We start from the raw sequence: 20,844 nt of genomic DNA, 5'->3' as shown, positions 1-20,844 counted from the left end.
TTACAAAATTTAGTAAAGTAAAAAATAGTACTACTAAAGAAATGTCACTTTCTCCCCATATTTAAACTTTGAATGTATTTTGAAATGTTTCAATGATATCTGGTCATTTTAATCTCAAAATACAAGTAACTCTATGACAATTTGTATTAATCATTTAAAAGCACTTGTCCTATGTTCTTTAAACTATAATTATTTACTAAAAAAGATTACTTTAGTAATATTAATTCTATTTTACAACATCGTATACTATATATACATATACACGTGCAACACATGTACTGTGAAACTAGTTATATAATAAAGAAGAAGTAGACAGACTGTTTGAGGGTATTTTGGTCATTTTTTGTTTAAGTTCTATGAAATGTTTGTTTGTAATGAGATGAATGTGTGGGCATAGTGAGAGATGATTTTCGTGGTAGATAAAATGAGGAAATCGAGATTGAGATGGTTTGAACATGTGGGATGGACGCATACGCTCTAGTGAGGGGGTGCGAGAGGTTGACTATAGTAGGTATGAGGAGAGGTAGAGATATGCTGAAGAAGTATTAAGGAAGGTGATTAGACATGATACGATACAATTTTAGATTTTGTACCAAAAACAAGACCGTGTGGAGGATGCAAACTAGGGTAGAATTTTAGTAGATAGTGGAGGATCGTTTTGCTTTCTAAGGGTTTATGCTTGTTGGTGTTTGTTTGTCCATCGTTGTACTAGCCGTATTATTGTAGTTTTGCTTTTGATATCTATCATTGTTTGTTGTTGACTGTATTTCCCCCTATTGTACTTGCCCCTTTCTTGTAGATTTTGTATTGCTTTCCTTGTTAGTTATTATGTATTCTATGTTATTTTCTTCTTCTTTATATTTGCTTGGTGTACTTGAGCTGAGAGACTTTAAAAAATAATCTATTTACTAGCTTTCACAAGATAATAATAAAATTTATGTACATCCTATTATTTTTATATCACACATGTTCCATTGCTTTTGCCATACTATACTCTCATTTCATTTAAATCTTGTGAAGTTATTAAGTCATCAATCCATGTTCTGTCACCTCTATCATACTCTATTTGAATTTCCTTTGTGAATATCTTGTGACAGGTATTGAGTTGGCATCAATCCATCATTGAAATGTTAATTTTTATTATTATTATTAATATGAGTAATATTTCATGGACTTGAACTTTTAAGTTAATTAAAGGTAGTTGAATATCAAATTTTGGTATTTGATATACTTAACTAAAGCTAAAATATGTAAAAGGAAATATAAGAAGTTTGACATCTCTTTCTTTTTTTTGTATTTGAATTTATTTTTTTATATTCAAGGCTCGAACCTATGACCTGTGATTAAGGAAGAAATAGCCCTTCTACTACACAAAATACGTTGGTAATAAGTTAATATCTTCTTTTCCTTCAAACCTTGTCATTTTCTTTATTTTATTGGTTAGTTAGGTACTAATAAGTAAAATTAAAATGATACTTCAATCAACCCTATTTCAATTCGATCCACACACCCATATATTTAGTCTCTTTTAGAAAGAATTACTATAACTTTCTAAATTTTAAAATAATTTAATTTAAAAACTTTTTATTTTACTTTTAGTGACGACTTTTACAACATCACGATATAATTGCATTTTCAACAATAAAACAGCTTCAAAAGTCATATAACTACACAAATGTTATTATATGTTTAAAATTAAAATTTTAAAAATCTCTCAATTTTAAATTATGTGTCCAATTAAATAGGATCACGTAAATTAAAATAGAAAAAATATACAATTTCACTAATTAAGTGATAAACAATATATGGCATAAAGAATTCATGAGAAAAGAAATAAATATTAAAAATTAGCATTATAAATTATAATTCGAATTTAAAGGAAGGTTGAATGAAATAAAGAGACTATATGTAGACAATTAAAAACTTAAAACTGGTAAATAATGATTATTCTTTTTTAAAAAAAAAATACTTGACAGTGCTGTTGAAATCTTTAACAGTTTATTGATGTTTTTTTGCTCTATCTCTATAGTACATTTTATTTAAGGTTTAAGCGAAAAGAAAGTTTATTCTAATTCAGCGATTTGTATAAATCTTCAATTTAGAATTATTACTTACCAAAAACTCAATAATATTAAAAAGGAATCTTAATCTTTTTAGACTATATAACTATAGTAATCTTTTATAATTTAATGTAAATATCTTATGCAGATAAGTATTTATCCAATTGTTCTCTTTTATTGAGATAATTCTTTTTACATTCATAGCATAATACGATTTACCAAACTGATTTGAGTATATAGACACAAAACTCGAGTCGATATTATATATAGATAAATTTGAAGTTTCTTTTAGTTATTTCTTTTGTTTTAATCAGATATTTTGTGATAATCAGGAATAAACAGTTTGTTACAACTTATATATATATATAAATTGATCTATCCATTTAACTTATAAAAATAATCAAATTGACTCTGGATAAGTGAAAAAGGGAGTAATACATTCTATTTTGTATTCCCTTCACTTGCATGTCATAGTAAAACACCTAGTTTCACAACTCAGAGTTGCAACATTGATGAACATTTTATCTTTAAAACAAGTAACGACTACGACTAAATATTGTGACGGGATGATAAGTACTCTTCCATCCATTATGTTTACAAAATGTATTCTAACATCACATTGCTTATTAATCCATGAATGAAAAATATAATATTATCATACCTCACTAGACGTTTCTAATCATATACATAATGACAATTCAACGTAACGATCTCCAGAACAAAATGTTCTCTATAAAAAAAAAAAACAAAAATAGAGAAAGGCAAAATACATTTCTCATCATATAAAAGATAATATAAGAGAAAACACGACACAACGCCAAAGATTGGAAGGGGAAATATCGACTGATGGCTAAAATACAATAATACTGAAACACAGTTACTACTCATCCTTTCTGAAATCAGGACCTGGAAGACCCGCGGGTGGGCAAGCTCCAGGGGTTGCTGGTGAGATATCTCAACAGTAATGGAGCCAAGCATTTTAACTTTTCGCAATGTGTATACCTACAAGACTGCAAGGTAGAAGCGTTTTAACGTTAATTGATTGTAGAAGATATGAGCAAAAATATGGCTAAACTTAATTAAGTGAATCCCACATTCTCCAGATCTAATATAACGTTACTTTCTCTAACGAGATCAGTAAACAAATGCTTTCTTCTAATGAAGTGTTTGTTCAACTGTGCGACCTATAATGTTATAAGTGGAGAGAAATAGCGAGAACTCATTTGTGTATTCTCACTTTTTTTTAATAAATGTGTATTTCTCACTTGATTCAAATGCACTGGCCTATATATGTTAGGTGTAGAATGCACAAAGAAAGTGTGAACACAATAAATAGAAGATGATGGTGCATTTATCGCACCACTGGAATAGTTATTATGTTGCCACTGAAGACTTTGACCTCTAAAAAAAATAAAGTTGACTTGAAGGAAACAAGGTGCTAAAAATAGGAGAGTCAAATAACGGGTAAAAACTTCCGTTGAGGATTGGATTTCAAGATTTACAAAAATAAAGGGAAAGGATATAAAATGCACATAGGTCTTTAAAAAATAAAACTCAGATCAATGACCTGAAAAATATTCCCCACCATATATTTAAAATTCTTACTGACATTCCAATCTAAATGACACCACCATTCAGAAAATAAAACATTACTTGTGCCAAGCAAGATAGAGGAACTAACTGCTACTTTTCTCAAGTTTCAGGGCAACTAGTACAAATGTTTCTTTAAATGGCAGACAGCAATCAGCTTAATTGCTACATGAAACAAGTATATTATTTTATCAAGAAAACTATGACAAGATTGATATCTTAAAGTTGTAAAACAAGTAGAGTTTTTTCTTTCCAGGTGAATATGAGGCGATGCATACATCAAAGAATGTTAAAGAGAAACCTAGAACATCTTCTCACAAAGTGCAAACCAATCACAAGTTAAAATAGCTTAGATTAGAAGACGAGAGTTCCATTTACCTTATGTATGGACCCATAGGGGTTCCAAAGAGAATGACCTGTCATTTCTTGTCTGAGCTGCAGGAGCTCCTCCTGGAGGTGCATGCACAGTTATTGGAAGTACCCACTCACATTTCTCTCTACCCTCTACCAAAAGAGGATGTTCATATCTGATACATCATGCATGAAGTATTTCAGAAACAAAGAGGGATAAATTCATGAATTTAGTCAATTTGAGGAAGAAAATACCAAATTACAAAGGAAAATCTACAAACAGAATCAGATAGATGAATCAGGACATGGAGAACAAATTGAGGGGAGAAAAGAGCATCAAGATTACAATTATGGTGCATTTGATAAGAGACCATAAAGTTCCTTCCCTTACCATATTTTCTTTACAATTGAATCGATATATCTAAGTGAAGCAATTCAAGGGCATTCTTCAACCTTCCATGATTCACTAGAAATAATTATGTCAAGAGAGTTCCACTTTAAAGTAGAGATTGGAAGTTCAATCATGACAAATCTCAAGGTGTCTTTTGATTTTCCACTTTGATGGAAGTGGTACCAACAGCAAAAAATAGATATTGATAGCGAGAGAGTATTTCCTGTTAAAGGTTTCTAGAGTAAGAGTCATCATAACAATGCTCAGTATCCTAGTTTATTGTGAGAAGATGAGAGCATCATCATTATTATTAGGACAGTGGTTCATGATGCATTGCCCAAATTATTTTAGAAGAAGAGGCAAAAGATTGTCGGTCAGAGCTACTTGAGTTCGAACGAACAAGTGATAGAATCTTCTTCTCCATGTGAGTTTCCGAGCACATTTGGCATCTGTTTATTCCGAAGGGTTATAAGCCATGTAGAGGTGAGCCTTTAGCCTATTGATGATTTACCTGGACTAAAATGGAGATACGTAATTAATGGGCTGCAATTTTGTTCAACAGCTTACATATTATTCATGGATTCGCAGGCATGAGGAATTGAAAGGTTGAATCAGAAAAAAATTGTGCACAAGATCACTGTCAAAATTTCTGAAATCCCTTGTATTTGGCGGGAATAAAGAAGTACTGAAGTAGCTGAAGAGCTGATATACTTCTAAATCCTTTTGATCTGGTGATCTTTTTCAGCTTTTAAGTTAGTCTGCAAGCGTCTTTTGTATGATACTTTTCCCTGTAATGTGCTTTACCCTCTCTTTTTTGCACCCTCTTAATGGAAACTCCAAAGTCTTTGATCAATGAATTATGCAACAACAAAATATTCTTGTTACATGAGCAAGTACATACCTTGACCAGTCAGCATTCTTGGGAGTGGTAAAGAATTCAAATCGAAGAGCCCATTGTACGGAGACATAGTGAGTGGAAAAAGACATAGGACCATCCATCGGAATGGAAAAAAGGAAGCTTGTCTGAACTAAATCAGCAACCACCTCATGATGATCACTATGAACCTGAATAAATCAAAATGCCTTGGTGACTAATCACCAAATGAAGGGGCTCAAGTGTTTATCTCTTCTAAATAAATCCGCCAAAACACTTTTGTCAAATGCAAAGAGTTGTAAAGAATCATCAACAGGTAAAGAATACCTTAGTAATAGAAGGAGCATGTCTCCGTGAAGGATGTACATAGCGTCGGCTGATAGTTTCTGTCATCTCCAGTGTAATTGAAAGCTAGAAGGCAACAAAAGGATCAGTAAACACCAGAAAGCATAAACTAATAAATAAACCACATGTTTAAGGCTTATTACAAGCATGAATTTTGATGTATAGGACTACCTCAAGGCATCTTCTAGAACCCTCTTCATGAAAAAAAGTCAGGGTTCCACCTATCTGTTGCCAAAGAATAAATTGACTTATAAGTTTCCAACCAGTCAGGTGCAAATAGGCATTGGTAATAGCACTAATGGAAAGACCAATACACTGAATAATACAATTACCATATCACTGAAGTAATATGTTGACTCAGAATTTTTTGGAGAAAATCTTAGAAGCACTTGGTCATCGAGTCTAATGTTGTAAGATCTCCCTCGAATAAACCCTTCTGCTGCAGAAAATGTTGGCGACCGATTATCATGAAAGATCTTTCGTTAACAAACATCATCAGGAGTATATGGAAGGAACAAATACTAATAAGATATATATAAGTGCAAGCTCGATTTACATGCTCCAGATTCACCCATGCCTGAGACAGAGGGTACCATCGAATCATCATATTTGGAGAAGGCCTTGGTACTTTTCAGCTGTTGACTTGGGGACAAAGCATCTGCTGAAAGAATAAAGTAAAACCCTCAGCTCTTGTTAGGTTAAAATAAAATAAAAGCCGGCTTGATTAGAGGCGTTGCAACATTTCCATTGGAAAATAAAAGAGCATAGAGACAAAGAAAACCTGTTTTGTCAAAGACATTAATCCATTGAACCATGAAAACAGATACACGTTTTCTGAGCTTAGTCTTATTCTCTTAAATTATTTCAGTGATAACGCCGTGTCATATGTATGTAGACATGTTTTTGTTCGTCTTACCCCCATTAGAATCATACAAGACATCAGCCACAGCTATCTGTGGAAGTGCCAGTTGTGAAGATATGCTTGACCGTCCTTCAAGATGTGGAAGATCTTTGCTTGAAGTCCTTGCCAAGGAAGACCGCAAGGATAATGAGCTTCCGAATGTCCGGTGTATATTATCTTTCATGGGATTATAGGAGGAAACTGATGAAACTTCATCCCTTGAACTTTCATATCCTTCCTCCACACCATCAAAAGTTTCATTTATTTTAGCCTGCAAGCACACAAAATCACATCAACAACTCAACATGTTCTCTCCAGGTACGCTCTCTGTTCTGTCAGCTTTTGATTATTCTACAATAAACTATTAACTAAAGTTACTGCATTGGCATAACCAGATCCCGCCAGGGAACAAGAAACAGATAACATGTAATGACCCGGAAGGCCATTTTTGGAATTTTTTGTAAAATTAACGTTTTACCCCTCCCGATAGTTGCCCCGAGTCATTTCTGATCAGTCAATGAAGTTGGTTTGCGAATTTTGAACTATTTGTTAACTACGGATATTTATTCGACAGGTAGTCTTTTTAAAATAATTAAATTAGTTGGTCTATAAGTTATTTAATACCCGCCCATGTGTTGAAATAAGTTAGTGGGAGTTGATATTTTTTTATCACAATTTGAGAAAGAGAAATGGGTACGCCGCATTGAAGACAACAGCGCAGGTACTACAAACCCTTCCATAACCTTTCCAATTATTTTCTTTTCCTCTTCTTATCAATTAATGATGACCACTATACAAATAACAAGCCAATGATTAGTAATGATTGGATATTGATTAATAATGAAATCATAACAATTTAATTTTTGAGAAAGTTATTGTTGTTTTCAGTCATAGGTTGAAGAGTGTCAGTGGGTATTCTCAATGGGAAATTAATGGTATTTATGGGACAATGATTATGGGCTAATCATAGGGAGTAAATTGAGGATTCTGTAGATTGTAGTTTCCAGTGAATTGGCGCACTAGTTTGTAACTTGGCTTCGATATCTTTATTCCAGATTTTCTTGTACTAATTACTTTTTGATTCAAGTCTTGATAAAATTGGTATAGGTAATTAAATATTAGGTGTATTGTATTATATGAATTACCATTAGAGTTATGTTATTTGGAGGAATTAAGACTTAACCCTAGGCATGGAACTTAGGAACTTGATTATAGATTTGAGTGAATTTTTGCATATAGGCTAGACGTATAGTAATATGAGTGGCTACAGAGTTGGTTGCTTACGAATATTGTACATTTGAACAGATTGCATTGATTTGGAAGCCCAACGAAAGGGGAAAGCTCAAAACCTAGAGTGATTGTTTGATTATTTGAGGCAAGTGGGCTTCTTGGCCCTTTTTAAGTGTATAGAATCGTGTATTTCCTTGTTGTATGTGTTGGGGAGTAATGAGAATTGGTGATGGGTTGACTTGTTCATATTGAATGATCCTAATGATGAAAAAGGTGTAATAAAATGCAACTTGATTAATTATTGAAGGTGTTGAGAATGATTTGAAAGGTTTATCGATTCATTGTTGATGTTGTATCACGATTGTGTTGTTGTGAATTGTGCATTGATATGATAATGGTCATCTACTCATTATTTGTGTGAACATGCCTATTTGCATTGGTTCTGAGACACGGTTGTAACGAGTGTTGTGTGAATTGAGGAAGAATAAGGAATTAAAGAGGATGTACCGTTTCGGGGGACATGTCGCACGCTACGACGGATATTATGATCCGAGGGACGTGTCACACGCCGTGACAAATTCTATTATCGAGGGGTCGTGTCACATGTCGCGACGGATGCATGGACTGATAAGTCCCCATGGATCCCAGACTTAGAGACAACAGGTGTGTATCACTAGGTCAGATATGCATCAATATACTTGGCATTGCATATCTTTATCGTTTGTGAACTTGTGAGTGTCTTTTTGTGGAACTTGTGATTGATGAATATTGTACTTGTTGTTGAGGATCCGTAATTTTGTTAGTGTTGTTATTGAGCTATGTGCTATGTAAATTGTGACCTGTTAGGTTAGGCTGGATTTATGCAGGTTGTAGTTGTGGAAGTTTGGTTGGAGTGTTAGGAGTACCCATATTCTATATTACTTGACTTTGTGTTTAGGAGTTTGCTTGTTGAGTACCGTGTTGTTTGGTACTCACCCTTTGCTGCTACACTTGTATAGGTTTCAAGCCCGGATCTTCGTGATACTCCCTCTTCTCTTCCTGTCTGAGGCTTCTTATGGAGATTTGTCAGGTAGTTGTTTGCCATCCCAGCGGACCTCTTACTCTTATTTATGGTCTTGTTCTACTTTGGAGACAATGTCATTTGAGACTTGTGTTTTTCTTTCAAATCGTAATACATTAGAGGCTTGGGCACGAACAACCAAGTTTTGAGGGTTTTAATTAAGTTAACTTTGTAATCCGCATTATTACTTGTTGTTAATATTTCAGTCTTATTTTACTTCTGCAATTATCGTTATATTTGGGTTTAGCCTAACTTGTCTTGGTGGGATAAGAAGAGTGTCATCACATCTATTTTTGAGTCGTGACATAACAAGAAGTGGCAGAAGAAAATAAAGAGAGGGAATAGACAAAGAGAGGAAGAAATTAAAGAGGGTTTTGCTAGTCTAGAATCTTAACATTGTTTTCTCTTGGCAAGTACAAATTGAAGATAGATTCTCCTTTCTCTTCTGCCTAAGATCCCGAAGTCTCCAAGAAATTGGAAGCCACAAACATGATTGATACAATCTTTCATTTTTCTTCTTATGTTTCTTGCAATGTCAGACGTTGCTCCATTCCTAAATGGGGATGGCTAACGAAAGCTAAGTGAATCTAATTCTAGAGTGTTAATGCTAGGTTTGTTGAATTACGTTGGGGCATTTATGCTGAAAAAAGCAGGTCTTAGTTATCCTCCTATATTGAATTCTCATGGTGAAAAACGTTTTAGTCGGATCAATCATTTCTAGGAGAGCCCATGGCATCGTGGGGTTCTAGTCCAGAAAATTTGGTTGACGTTTAGACAGTGCAAGAAAATTTGATAAAAGCTCACAATCAAATAACAATACAGCAGAGCTCCACATAGTAATTTATTTCTCCTAGACTGACACAGTCCTTGGCTCTGTATTCATAATCAATTTTCATAGAAATTCAATTTTATTTTTAAAGATAAAAAGAAAAGGAGAAGAACTGTGAAATCCTCTTCTTCACTCACAGGCCTCTGCCTTAGGAAAATAGAAGGGTATTTTGGTCTTTCAACATTTGGAATTGGAAAGTTACACCAGAAGTAAGCATTTGCCTTAGGTTGTGGCCAGAAATAGTGTGGGGAAGGTATTAGGCTTTTCAAGTTTAGTTTTCATATTAGAAAGGAGAAATAATAATAAAAAAGGATGAAAATATTCAGATCTACTATTCCCCGGAAACAGTTTGGAATTGAGTTGCAGTTGTTGTCGTTGTAATAGTCACTAGAATATCATCTTTTATTAATCGAACCATCTTTCATAATTTTGTTCTTTCAAATTCTAGTGAATCTTAATACAGTCAATAATTTTTCTTTTACCACAAGAAGCATACTGAATAATAAGTAAAACTGGCAACAGAATGGTTTACCCAGTCAGTATCTGCATCCATCTCTTTCCAGTAAACATCCAAAAGCAGAGTTGAAGCAGGAACAATCCCTGTTACATTGAAAAACTCAATGAGCATGCCAAGTATTTCCGGAAAAAACAAATTAGGATGGAATTGTCAGAACTGAGAAGCAAAGAAAGAAAAGAACAAAAAAACAGATACATATTGCCATTTAAAAGAGATCAGTTCACCGTATCATATTAGGTAATGCAAAGTAATTGTAATTGTACATCATTTGACTTGTCAGCACTATAGGAATAGATATGACTACCCACAGGAAAAGATAGTTCCGCCAGATAAAAGGATTTCTGAGAAGTCATATAACACAAGTAGTAAAACAATGTTTTTTTCTTGAAGGAGCTTGTAGGTATTTTACAACTTCCATATAATGTGGCAACCATATATACAACAATGAACAACAACATACCCAGAGTGATCCCACAAGTGGGGTCTAGGGAGAATAGAGTGTACGGAGAGCTTACCCCTACCTTGAGAGACTGTTTCCGATAGACCCTCGGCTCAAGAAAAACATTTCAAAACAGGTTTGAGAAATACACGGTGAAAGAAGCTCTGATGAAAGTACTAAGAAAAGAGAAATATTGAAAGCAAAAATAGCAAGATAACCGAAGCAAAAGAACAATAGAAGTGATAAAATATATATGCAAGAATACATGAGTACAGTGTGGCTCCTCAAAAGAACCAAATTTTCCGAATTTGTTTTCTTGTCACTATCTTTGCCGCCACCCCCAACCCCTAGTATTCCTACGTTATTGAAGATATCTTCCAAAAAAAACAATGACCTGACTTGAAACTTTTCATGAAAAGTTTCAACCGCTAAATCACGAACCAGAGAACAGAGAATGAGTTTAAAGGTTTAAAAGAACAAAATAGTACCACTACTGCGCCCTTCTTCACTTTGAAGGCCATTACTCTTCTGAGTTACCCATAATTGCAGTGGAATTCTTGTTTCCTGCGTGGATTGAGATAGAAAAACTATTAGAATCCAAAAGCAGAAAAAAAAAACTTGCGCATTTGTACTACCTCTAAAACCTCAAGCCTTGGTATCTTTAGCGAGAAGGCTATAGCTTTATCGTGTCCCTCTTTTACATCAGAAAAAGAAGAATGAGAGAAAAGGTGGGAGCTGCAGTGTTTTTCTCTTCATAGAATAGTCAAAAGATACATTGTAAAGAATCAGTTTTCATATAAAATGATTATATGTATTATTTGTATTTCAGGTGGGCAGTAGTTACTTTTTCTTTTTTCGTGATGGAACAGGAATTTTCTAGTCATTGATTTGCATACAGATGAATAGAAACATAAAGGTAAGAGCACCTTCTCTTAATTCCATTCTTAATTACCAAAAGTAAAAGAGACTGAACACAACGCACAATGACCACCAAAGAAAACAGTAGCATAGTTGCATTCTTAACAAATCCAAGATTGACAAGTTGCTGCTTAATAGAATAATATTGGTATCGGAGATGTCAGAAATGCTAAAATAAAGCACATGACCAAATAGCACTCTGGATATTGACAACGATACCGAAAAATCAGACATGCAATCACAAGAGCATGTCACCAAAGAAGCAGGGCAACTCTTGAAAGCAGCCAAAATATGAATCAAATCGAACAAAGATGATAACAGATAAATGAAAGATAACAGAACAGAAAGGAACTAACCAGCTCCGCAAGATCTCGTATAGATTCTTCGCTGAAGTGACCATTTTCCATTATCAAGTATTGTCCAGATAAAATACTTCTAACATAGTAAAGGTAACGAATGGTTGCACCCCTGTATGATGGTGGTATGGTGCTTGGTAGAATTGTTCGCACCATAACTGCAAAATAAAAATAGAGCCTTTCTTTATCCATGTCAAAACAAATTGAATACCTTTAAAGCAGCACTGTTAAAACATTTGTAATGTTGAAACACTTTGTTCGGGTTTGAACACATTTGTGATGTTGAACACTGAGTTATTAGATAAGTAGAATTTAATCAGGTATTAACCAATGTTTAATGGACTTGTGTAAGGGTACTAACCAATATAGCGTGTGTAAAAGTCTGGTACACATACGTCTAGTTTTTTTCAAGTTCTTAGAACATTTGAAGAATTATTAGAAAGTACTAACACCATGTTAGACTCTTGAAATGAGTACATACTACATACGAACAAAAGAAGGATCCGGGCAACATTTCTTTTTATTACAAGATTGTAGTTGCTTTAGGACTTAATTTATGCTAATTCTTTCCTTTCCACTACTTTCTCATTGACAAGAATTAGGAATCTTAAAGAGTTTGTGATTAGGGCTCTCAAAGTCCTCTTCTTATAAACAAAATTAGATTCAGCTCTGTGATTTATTCAAATGATTAATTGGATTTTTCCTTGTGGTTGTCATGTTCATTTCAAGAATTTATAGTTTTGCTAAATTAAGTCCCTTCCTACACATTTCCCTTGATTTCCCCACAATGTAGTTGGGGTTTAAAATAATTCCAAGTAAAGTCCTTCTTACCATGACCAGTTTCATCACTCAAATCAAACTACAAAGCTCAATGAAATTGTCATCATCTTCGACCAAACGCTTCAAATTTTACTGAATTTTTAAATTTCCCGATCCTGCTATCAAACACTAACTAACAAAACAAAATATATATATCATTCTTTTGAATTACTGCCACTTAACCAAGTACCCTAATTTTATTTCTATTGTATTACCTAGTATAGTACCGCGTTGACACCCTTTGTTGCTTATGTTTAGGCAAATTTCTTCGCACGTTTGTCAATTAAAAGAAACAACACGGAACTAAATAAATGTCATGTATTTAGAATGAGCAAGAAACATGAGGGTAATGTAAAGCTAAAGGTCAAACTTACATTTTCTGGAGCTACCGGCGGAGACAATCTGATTTGATATTAATGCAGGAGTCAAGTTATCCATAAAAACATACTCTCCTGGAAGAGTAAAAACATTAAATCTCAAAGAATCACAAAAATCATAACAAGATATATGAACATATATCTTTAGTAACAACAAATGCAGAGCCAAAGTAGACATTTTTTCTTAAAAGATCAATGGTTTCTGCCTATTGGCCATAAGAAAATCCCGATAATTTCGAAAATCCATTTATCCAATGTAGCATATTACTTTTAGGCCTTTATAAATTTGGATTGTGCCCTCTCAGCTGGTGAAGATCTTAAAAATCTCACATATTCGAAAGTAGTTGCACCATAATGGATGAAACATGAGCACAACCATTTGGACTTGTTAATAGATGCATCTCGCGTCCATGTTTAGTAATTTTAGTACTAAATATGCATGTCAATTGTTGAAAGGCAAGAAAATCACCAAAACTCTGTAGAGTATTCCTAATAATGATATTATTGCGTTAAGAAAATTATCAAGAAATTGGTTTAAAATATTCTCAATGATTATGCCTTCATAATTTGGGATTCCAGCAATTAGAAAACTTCCATTATTCCATCTAATTAAGGACTTCTCCATGAAGAGTTCTCTTATATATCGTTAACTACCAATGTCACTAGACGTTTACTCATTTTTTTCTGAAAGTTTAAGCAATATGTATAAAGTAAGACAAATCAGCTTTAGTACAAAGATGGTGCCAATGAATTAACCCTTCTGCACAAAAATAAAAGGAAGGCTTCCTGATCCAGATATTCCTGTTTTCGTAAAGACACTATGAAATCTAGCATACTATATTCATCCTCTATCCTGTAAATTATACCAAAAAGTCAAATGGCATAAATAGTTGTATTTGAACTTCTGTAGATAATCAATCACATCTAGCATTTCTTTCCTTCCATATACCCCATCAAACACAAGCAGGGATTGTACTTCAAATCTTCCTTAATTCTATACTGATTCGCCTAGGGCTCCAGTTGACTAGTAGATCTTACACTGTAAGGCACAAGAGTGGTCACCCTGCAAAGATTTAAGTAAAAAAGACTAAATCTGACTAGCCACAGGGAAATGAAGCAATCAGTGGCTGCCACTTTCCACCTCACTGCTACAAAAGAAACACCTATTGAATATAATCATACTCTGTCTCTGAAGGTTGATATGCATGAGACATGCATTACTTGCTACCAACCACATAAAGCAATGGACTTTATAAGACGCCTTGGACTTCCATAGTTGTTTCCATGGCCAATTTATAAGAGTTGTCCCCCACACTAATGAGTATCTTGTAGCATGACTTAACAGAGAGGTGCCCATCCAGTTTTCTTGTCCAAACAATGCAGTCCTCAACATCCTCATTATGTGAAATTTGTTCTAGGTCCTTCAAGAACCCAAATGATACTTCCCCTGTGATTTCCGAATCTGTTGGATTGTCATCTCCTTATGGCTGTAAGCTTTGTAGATGTTTGGAAATGTGAGTCCAAATATATTGTCCCGCTACCTTTGCCCCCCAAAACTAACATTACTCCTGTCTCTTATCCAAAGGGCTCGTCTGGTAGGAGGGATAAGGGATAACTAATCCTGGGATTAATTTTGTGATGAGTTTGTTCCATGTTTGGTTGGGATTAAATCATGGGATAACTTATCCCGGGAATGTAGTGTTATTTTACCCCACATTGAGGGTGGATAACAATCTTGATAACTTGTTCCCAACCAAACGAACCCTAAAAAGTTATATTTACTTCTCCATAGTGAGTGCACCTCTATTCCAAATCTCCATAGCCACGTCCCTAGCAATTCTTTAATAAAGACCTGAAGACCATTTACCACGATCCCCTCTCTCCACTTCTTTCGAGATGTAACATTCCAACTAACTAGGTGATTTTTCCTTGCTCCATCAACTATATCCTATAGAAAATTTCTTAGTCTTTCTATCTTGCTTATCATGCTAGCCGAAGCTTGTGATAAGGACAAGAAGTAGATGGGAACGCTACTCTACTTGTGATTAATACTTCCTTTCCCCTTTTTAACAAGTACCTTATCTACTGACCTACAAGCCTTCTCTTGACCCTTTCTACTACCGAATTCCATATTGCACTGTCCTTTTAGGAAGTACCCAAAGGCAGACCAAGGAAACAGGGTAAGGAGAACTATAACATGTCAATAGTAACATTTTCAACTCTTTTCTTCATGATTATATCAACTAAGACGATAAAAAGGGGATTGAGTAAATAAAATACAGAAAGACACAGCTAAATATGCATTGAGAATCAGAAAGAACCTCTGCGTTGCTTAAAATCAGGAGAAGGTTTAGTAGTAGAGAACCACTGAGTATCCAATTTCTCGATCCCTTTCATTTCAAAACTAAGTTTTTCAATAAGCAAAGAAGAAGAAGTCGTTGGGTTCTTGATTTCAATAGTAATGGTTATCGGATCACCCGGTCTATACACTTCTCTATCCGGTTCCAGCTTCAGCTGGGGTTGTGGTAGATGATCCGTCGCATTGGATCGTATTCCACTGACACTGCCTCCGCCGCCACCTCCACCGCCGCCGATGCCGGCAGTGATGTTAAAGAAGGAGAAAACACGGGAAGGTTTATTAGGGGCTGACATTTGGAAAACAAAAATTGGAAATTTGTTGAAAAGATCAAAAGGGTTGAAACATTAGGGGAATTCAAGAAAGGGTTTGTTGGATTTTGCTAAGAAAATGTAAGCTCAGTGAAGGTTTTTGGTGATGGAGAGTGAGATCTTTCTCTCATGATGGAGAAAATTGTTTGTCTACTCTGAAAATTTGCATTATGGTACTTTGTGTTTTCAGTAGTGTCTTTTTTGGCCTTGCAATTTGCATCATGTCATAATTCAAATTTTAAACATAATCTCATATATATATATTTAAAACATGTATATATTACATAAAAATATTATCTCGTTATAACCCTTGTGTTTATCATTATGCATACTATTGCTAATACTGAAAAGTAGAAATATTTAGATTATTGGAGCTCTTTTCACTTTTGAATACTTATGTTATATATGATAGACTACGTGGAACTTATATGATGAGAATAGGACTACATAATCAATCGGTTCAATTTGATTTTGACATTTATCAGTTTGACTTAACAATTATCGATTTGTATGTATGCTAAATCCTTATGGAACCATTAGAGATCGATTCAATTATCGATATAACCGTTAAGATTTTACTTTTAAAAAATGGAAAAGGGTCAAAATTACCCTCAAACTATTTGAAATAGCTCATATGTACCCTTTATTTATGTTTGGGATCAAAACTACCCTTGTCGTCTATGTTTTGGACCACAATACCCTTAAAACGTTATCTTTGACATATGTGCTGACATGATAGTCCAACATGGCAAAAATCTCTTCCTCTCAATTATGTTGTTCTTCCTTGTTCATCTCTATTACAAAATAATTTTTCAAGAAAATATCAAAAATAATTTTTTCAATGTTCTTGTTTGAGTTATTGTTCGAACTTTGAAATTCCAATTTTAAAGTACGCTGAAGTTCTTTTGAGATAGTAGTTGTGTGTTGAATGACCAAGCTCATTGTTTGGGTTTTGATGTCATCGAATCAGAGATTGAAAATTTAATTCTCAAGGTTGAAAGATGTTGAAAAACTCTTGAAGTCATTCTTATTGTGTTGAAACTCGAAAATAACTATTCATTTGAAAACTTGTTGGTGAGAAAATTCTAGCCTTTGTTGGGTTTTTGAAGTGCAAAAATTTGAAGAGATTTAACTGAATGTTACTAAAAATTGTTTGAATATTCCAATTGAGCCTGCAAATTGACATTTAACAGATGATTTTTTAGTTTGAAGATTTGAATTGAAATTCCAAAAAATATCTGAAAGAGTTCTTAAAAGCTTGAAAAATCTAAAAATCGATTTTGTGAATCTATGACCCCAAATCTCAAACAATGAACTCGATCCTTCAACACGCAATAACAACCTCAAGCAAACTTCAGCACACTTTAAAATTGGAGTTCCAAAGTTTGAACAACAACTGATCAAACAAGACAATGAAATAATTATATTTGATTTTTTTTTTGTGGTAGGGATGAACAAGGAAGAACAACATTATTGAGAGGAAGGTATTTTTGCCATGTTCGACTGCCTGGGTGGACTACCGTGCCAACTCTTATGGCAAAGATAACGTTTTAACGGTATTTGTGGTCCAAAACATAGATGGCTAGGGTAGTTTTTTTTATCCCAAACATAATTAAAGGATATATATGAGCTATTTTAAATAGTTTGAGGATAATTTTGACCCTTTTTCATTTAAAAAACCATGTAAAATCACTTATTAGAGATGAGGTAACAACCAAATGATTTATGCGTGTGATTTGTCAAATTGCATTCTTGCTCAAAATTCAAAAGCAAACAGTGTTGGCACATTGTAGGATATTCGAGAGCTTGAGACAAACAGTCAAAAATGAAAGTATGAAACTAAACCCTAACTCAAGAACTTTATATATGTGCCGAATGGTACAATATAATTGATTAATTTCCTATTGGTTATCAATTAATCCGCCAAGAAATAACCTCAAACCATTATAAACATAAAATTCGATATGAATTCAAAGTAACAATCAAAACAATACAATACAATCATCCAAACAAAGTGTAAGGAATGAAAGTGTGAATGAATAACTTTAAAGTAAATAGATATTTTGGGCTCCCAACTTCTAGAAGATAAAAACAAATAGAAGCTTGACAAATATTATAGCAGAAAATGTGACAGCAAATACAAACAGTAAGCACTAATTTGATATAGAACTGTTAAAAAGATTTGAATCATTTCAAGTTGATTCATATGAGACATGTTTCTTCGACCAATCCAGTCTGTTTCAAGTTGATTCATGTGACTTGTGACGCCTGTTTAACCATAAGAACTTGTTTTCTTTGACGAATATCCTTCGTCTCCACTGAAATTGTTTATTTTAAAGTGATCGAAAATTAATTGTAATGACAAATAAATAAAATGAAAAAACATAATTTTATTGATAAAATAAAGTGAATACAAATATGTTTGTACCATTGATTCTTCTCTTTCAATTTTCTCTGTGATCCAAGGAGTGTTAGTAGCGTATCATTCAAATTATGATGATTTGAATTTCCTGAGATTTAATTGATTTCCATGAAAGAATTTTGTGGATCTTCTTGAAGTATTTGATTGTCAAGAAGACTGCATCTTGATGTGATTTTTATGAATATCCCTAGAGTTTATGGGATATTAAAGATCTTGATTTTTATGAATATCCCAGATTTATGGAATATTCGAGATCTTGATCTTTATACCCAAAAGCTTATGGGATATTTGAGATGCGGAATATAATATCATTTATATAGACATAAGCTAGAGTTTAGTGTAGATAACTAGCCTCTAAGAATTCTAGTAAAATCAAACACGTATTGTAGAGTTCAACAAAATTTCAATGTCTACAAATGTCCCTACTTCAAGACTTGTCGGAATGTAGCTTTGATGAAACTTAAAGACGAGATTTGAAGTACTCATTCCTCCACCTTTACGATTTTGTGACTTCATATTTGCAAATTTGATTTGTGAAAGAAGAGATGAAGAACAAATTTGATTCTCATTTTATTTTTATGAGGACAAAAATAATAGTGAAAGCTAAAGTGCTACTGGGATTATAGAATAACAAATAGAAAATGCATTTATGTTCCTAGAGAGAAACTAGAAATAGAGCATCAAAACACAAATAAAAATCAAGAACGGGGTTTTGAAAAAAAAAAATGTATGAAGTGCCTAAAAGAATTGTAAGACCACATTAGTGGAAGAGACTGAACCAGGCTGTTAATAGGCTTCTGCTTAAACTTAAATTTCTTGGTCACTCTGGATAATCCTTCTAACTTTCCATCCATTCTCCTCATGATTATTGTTACGATCCAAATTCACCGAATCATGCGATCACTTATTCTAACATCTAGATAGTAACATCTAGCTAGTAGAACTTTATTATCCAATTTAAAACTGAAAATGCAGAAATAAACAACTTTGTAATATATTAACTCATTTAGTTATGAAAATCAATTACTAATCTTGATGAAATACACTATCTTGGAAAAATACATAAATTCCTCCCTAGGAACTAGTCTAAATAGGTACAAAAGCATCTAAAGAATACTATTTATGAAAGAATAAGACACAACTCTCATCATAAGGAAAAAAGATTAGAAACTGTCGGAGATCATTATCGTCTTCATCTATGAAACATCACTGAATCGTACAACTAGACCATGCCAAGTGGCATAGCAAGAGTAGTATCAGTACAAACAATACTTACTGGTAGGCATCATCGATTGACCCGAACCCACCGCATAATATCATGCAAATAATCAAAGAAACATGCAACTTGAAAATAAAATTAAGGTTCCGATCCATCCATTTCACCACTCTTACTACAAGTAGTATTACCTTGGAACTCATACGCTCTATTTCAAGTCACCTCGCCTCCTTCCGTTGTCAACTCCACCATCTAGGCCATTCCACCCTCATATCAAATCATAACCTAACCCTTCTATCACATAGAGATTTTCTGAATACAAGACCGCTACTAACCCTGTAAACCAAACTACTATTCTCCCTCAAGTTCTCATGCCAGCACCATGACCCTTGACCCATTTTAGTAGACCACCCACAAGACTCTTACTAAATCATCTTCACAAACTCCCCCTTATCAGATTTGTTCCGAACACTACACAACTATAACTAATCCCAACATTTAAAATACACCACTCTCGATCATCAACTTGACTTAGTAACCATAACTTAGCAAAACAGATACCATACAATTATAATCACAAGTATAATATAGCCCATACTTCAGGTCTCACCCTGAGTTGATATGCATGATAAATATGAACAACCTCATCATAACAAGCCAAACCTAATTCATCACACCTTTGAAGTAACCCAAACCATCAAAGATAAATGTATTAGAGAAATACTCATCTTTTCAAGACTTTGAAATCAGCCAAATCACTTAAAGTTCATACATCAATTTAAGGCCCCTTGCAGTAACTTTTAGGTAAGTGTATAAAACACTTCAATTCTAATTTGCAAAATTCACCTCGAATAAAACTTAAAACGCAATAATGTGATAATGAGCAAATTGTGCTCAATTTTAGGCCCAAAGGCATTTTCAAAAGCTAAGATTCCACCACTAACCTAGCGTTTGGGAGCATATTTTAAAAAATTATCTTCAAATTTTTATTTGACCGTGAAATTTTATTAGATTATGATCTTCGAATATTTTCTAGTTCCCAATGACTCAAAATAGTTTTCAGTTTTTGGGACTTCAAGTCACAAACTTCAATTCTTTCCCAAAGTAAAATACAAGTTCAAACACAGCTTCAAATTCCAAAAATCATAACTTTTGAAAACACAAATTTTCAAGGTTTCAACGTCAAAATCTATGACTAAACGAAAGCTTAAAACAAATGTTTGCAAAAACCTCAATAATTGGGGAAATTGATGACTTTTTTGTTTTTGATGAATCAGCAAAGCCCTGTCCCTCCTTTGTTCTCTCAACTGATTCCATCATCCGGAAACACTCTTCACAATGGAATCTTTTTGTTTTTTGATTTTGGTTTCCCACTCGGTGTCTGGAGCCTGTATTGAAGTCCCAACTAAATTTGGATCGCACACTACAAGTTGCCCCATTCAGGGGTGGTGCTCCCAACATAATTTTCTTCATACCCGAAGC

General features: G+C 33.8%; 1 protein-coding gene across 2 annotated transcripts; it reads right to left on the bottom strand.

The window, feature by feature from the left end:
- Nucleotides 1-2,708: 2,708 nt before the first annotated feature.
- Nucleotides 2,709-15,921, bottom strand: LOC125809341 (uncharacterized). Of its 2 annotated transcripts, none has more exons than XM_049488998.1 (13): nt 15,379-15,921; nt 13,055-13,132; nt 11,862-12,019; nt 11,076-11,151; nt 10,164-10,231; nt 6,528-6,783; nt 6,168-6,272; nt 5,944-6,050; nt 5,783-5,836; nt 5,594-5,677; nt 5,294-5,457; nt 4,030-4,177; nt 2,709-3,072 (listed from the first exon to the last, which is right to left on the bottom strand). In XM_049488998.1, the coding sequence occupies exons 1-12, from the start codon at nt 15,707-15,709 to the stop codon at nt 4,030-4,032; spliced, it is 1,629 nt and encodes a 542-aa protein (XP_049344955.1). In that variant the 5' UTR covers nt 15,710-15,921; the 3' UTR covers nt 2,709-3,072. The 2 variants fall into 2 exon arrangements, with proteins under 2 accessions (XP_049344955.1, XP_049344956.1); XM_049488999.1 differs by having other exon boundaries at nt 6,168-6,269; nt 15,379-15,842.
- Nucleotides 15,922-20,844: the final 4,923 nt, after the last annotated feature.

Source organism: Solanum verrucosum, unplaced genomic scaffold, assembly GCF_900185275.1.
Source record: "Solanum verrucosum unplaced genomic scaffold, falcon-dt-bn FXZP01000062.1, whole genome shotgun sequence".
In the NCBI taxonomy this organism is placed as follows: domain Eukaryota; kingdom Viridiplantae; phylum Streptophyta; class Magnoliopsida; order Solanales; family Solanaceae; genus Solanum; species Solanum verrucosum.
This window is presented reverse-complemented; position numbering and strand designations above follow the sequence as displayed.